Source organism: Gavialis gangeticus, unplaced genomic scaffold, assembly GCF_001723915.1.
Source record: "Gavialis gangeticus isolate Ggan-Ray unplaced genomic scaffold, GavGan_comp1, whole genome shotgun sequence".
Taxonomy (NCBI): Eukaryota; Metazoa; Chordata; order Crocodylia; family Gavialidae; genus Gavialis; species Gavialis gangeticus.
In genome coordinates, this window is record NW_017729031.1 from 33,423,458 (window position 1) to 33,426,833 (window position 3,376).

A 3,376-nucleotide genomic window follows, 5' to 3' on the forward strand; every position below is an offset into this window, starting at 1 on the left:
TCTGGACTTTGCCTCTCATCTAAGCGACCCGCCAGCTCCCTCCTCACCCCCTACACGCCAGGGAGTTAGAGCATCCATGTACATTTGCTATGACATACATCAGTGTTGATGAGAGACAGGAACACTGCCGGGTGATTCTCAGCTGCCAGAATAATCAGCTGTACGCACAACATGGCTTAAAGGATTTTGCAGGTAGCAGCATGCATCCACTAAAGAACTTAGACACGCAGTTTTTTGCTGGGGACTTCGGCCCTGTAGACTCCTGTCACGTAGGCAAGGCAACCTTGGCCAGTGCCTCAGAAACCCGGCTGTACCGCAGTGTGGAGAACCTGCACTGGGCGACCGTCGCCGACGCTGGCCTGTACTCGCCCTGCCGGAGCCTGGATAACGAGTTCATTTTCCACTACAAAGGCACCAGTCACTGGTCCGACGGCTCTGCCGCGGGGGACCCAGCGCAGAGCACGGCGGACCCTGGCAGGCACCTTCCACTCCATGCCACGCGAACGCCGAGGCCGGCGCGAAACGTACCTCTCCTGCCTTTTGCCAAAGTGCCTCAGTGGCTTTTACCTCCGGCGGAGGAGAGAGCCCTGCACGGGGATGCCAAAAGAGAGCTGAAGGAGAAGCTGAGGCTGCACAGCGCCAAGGCGGTGGAGCCCTGCAAGCCCGTGCGTCCCCAGGCATCCCTGACCGATCTGGTCGGCCGGGAGCTCTCCGAATGCCAGACGAGCCGGGAGTACAAGAACGGATGCTCTGTGAACTGTTGCGCGGTGTTCGTGGAGCACGCTGCCTTCGGCCCCAGCCCTGCATCAGGGCCGGGGAAGCCGAGGCCATGCTTGTCGCGCTGGATTACCAGTCCGGAGGACATCAAGCAGGAGGCTCGGAGGAGGTTGCAGCTCCGGAGGCAGAATAGCTCTCCCAATCTGACTCTCCTGCATGCCTGGGAAAGCCAAGAGATTGCCAAATCCAGAACAGCTGAGTCCCTGAGGGGGTGCGATAGGGACGTTGACACCAAAGGGACATTAGAGCTGAGCAAGAAAGGGCATTGCAGAGGGAGGCTCTACATACCCACCTTTGAGGAGTTCAAGAGGATGAGGAGCAAAGAGATGTGTCCATCTGTCGGCAGCCACGGGCCAGCAAAGCACATGAGTGAGGGGCTGCCTTCCAGCCAGACCCTGGGACGAGAGAGCAAGGTGGATGCCTGTCTAGACTCTCCACAGGAAGCCCTGGAAACCAAACCGGCCCAGGAAACCGCCGTCGTGGCCGATGACTATGACAGCGTGTTTCACGAAGGCCACGTCCCCTCTGGCTTTGCCCATTATCCAGACATTACAACCATGTGGGATGGCTTCAGCACCATGAGCACTTCTGGGGCCTGCCAGCACCTGCTGAAGGATGAGACCTTTGAGATGTCCCCCATCTGCTCGAGCCCGATTCCCAGATCACCTTTGCAGTCAGTAGCACGCCGCAGGGAGGGGCAGGTCTTCGGCGACAAGCCGCAGGGACTAGGCACAAAGCAATTCAGTGGAGTCCTTCACTTTGCTGAGCAGTCGCTGGCTTCTGAAGCCCCATCTTCTTGTTGTCCGTCGCTGCTGTTAGAGGCCACAGACCTGTCAAGCTATGGAGCTAAGCTACAAAAAATGAAGGATGAATTCATAGGCTCAGCACTGGATCTTATTAAGAAAAGGTAACATACCCTGTTGGGCCACCTGAAACTAGTCCCGATGACAAGGGTCTTGTCTTTGTCCCGACACGTGTGTAACTCCTGTTGCCATCTATATGGTAACAGAAACTTTCATCTTAGGGTCATGGAGTAACACAGCCTAAGATGGCTAGAAATGTTTCCGACATTATTTTCAGTCCTGCAGGAAGCAGGTGTCGCACGCTCACACACATGCACACACGCACGCTCCCCTTCAGTGTTTACCACCTACACGTCATGCCCCCGTGCTAGGGTGTGAGAACACGGAATGGAAATTAACTTTAAATTGATCATTTACCAAAAATAGATGATTTGAGTCACCCCAGCTAACTGACGCGCAGAAAGCCAATAGCACAAACAACCCATAGGAGAATGGATTTGATTTTTCAAGCGATTGCTTCTTTGATTGGAGCAACTGCACAGCTTAAATACTACAGGATAGCAATGGTGGCGATAATGATGAAGGGTGACTATTACCGCATGTTGGAAAAACCTTTGCTTCGGTCAGTGCTGAAGTGAGATTTTCACTGTCCTGTTCTGAGCAGAAATCCCCCAAGTTCCACGATTGCCTCCTGGAACTAAATCTGCTTGAGATGCACTTGCAAATCAGCCCGCGTTGCGCTCCAGAGATGTGTGGCTCTTTGGAGGAGCTGGGCTGGGGTCTCGGGCTTGTGACAAAACACAGACTCTCCTGGGTTGAGGTGAGAGCTGTCTTCTCTCATCATCACACTACCTGAGGCAGAGCAACCAACTTGGCGTATAGCCCTGTCTTCACTCGAGATGGTTGGGGCAGGGGTCTGCCCTGCTCCTGCAGCACTCTTGGGGAGGGACGCTCCTCTCCACGTGCTGCAACCCAGAGCAGCTCCAAGGCCCCTGGACGTGGCGTGCGGGAGAGCGGCCTGGTGGTCTGGGCATCCTCTGCTTTCCTCCCTGAGAGCACCGCAGAAGCAGTGTAGATACTCCCTGATCACTCAGGCGTTGACTTCAGCAGGGCCAGGGTCAGACCTTTGGTAGAGCGATGGTGAGCGGTCTTCAAGTTACCGCGCCCAGGTGATAGCGATATGAAGTTTTGTGCCAGGGTTATGCGGTGTCATTCTACAGAGCAGTTTCGTCCTAAAGCACTAACAACCTCCCTGGAAACTAGAGTGATTTGCTTAAGAGACATCAAAATGGTTGAATACTTCTGTGTTGAACACTTATTTCATTTTTGCAACTTCATATTTAGAGAACCTCTAACCCTCTTATGAATCACGTTATACATTTGGTCCAGGTAAGAGCCCCAGGTAGGAGCAGATCCATGGGTCTTGCCATGGAAATTCTGCATAGGTTTTTAAAGATCAGATTGTACTTTTTGAGCTGCTTAAGAGGTCTGGGATTCGAGTACGGGACAAGGACACACACAGCTAGCGACTGATCTCCTCATTTTAGCATCTGCAAGGAAATAGGAACACCTGTATAAGGAAATAACCAAACTGCATGAGCAGACAAAGAGTTTGTGGGCAAGTGATGCCCGGGGAAATGGTTAAAGAGAGACACATGTCAGTGAAAAGGTTTCCTGGAGGATGCTGCTTTTGGAAAGCATGAGGATCGTAGATGAAAGATGCAGCTTGTGGGCACAATATATTGATAAGGCCGTGGAGTTTAGGAATAGAGAAGAAAGATGATGAACTGGGAACA

The 3,376-nt window shown here is 53.0% G+C and overlaps 1 protein-coding gene across 1 annotated transcript in view; it reads left to right on the forward strand.

Annotated features, from left to right (window-relative positions):
• Positions 1-12: 12 nt before the first annotated feature.
• The window catches only part of LOC109301426, a 24,534-nt gene continuing 21,170 nt past the window's right edge, over positions 13-3,376 (forward strand). The window contains exon 1 of the mRNA XM_019522589.1: positions 13-1,684. Within this exon, the coding sequence (XP_019378134.1) occupies positions 90-1,684 (1,595 nt within the window). The 5' untranslated portion in view covers positions 13-89. The remainder of the gene's footprint in view (positions 1,685-3,376) is intronic.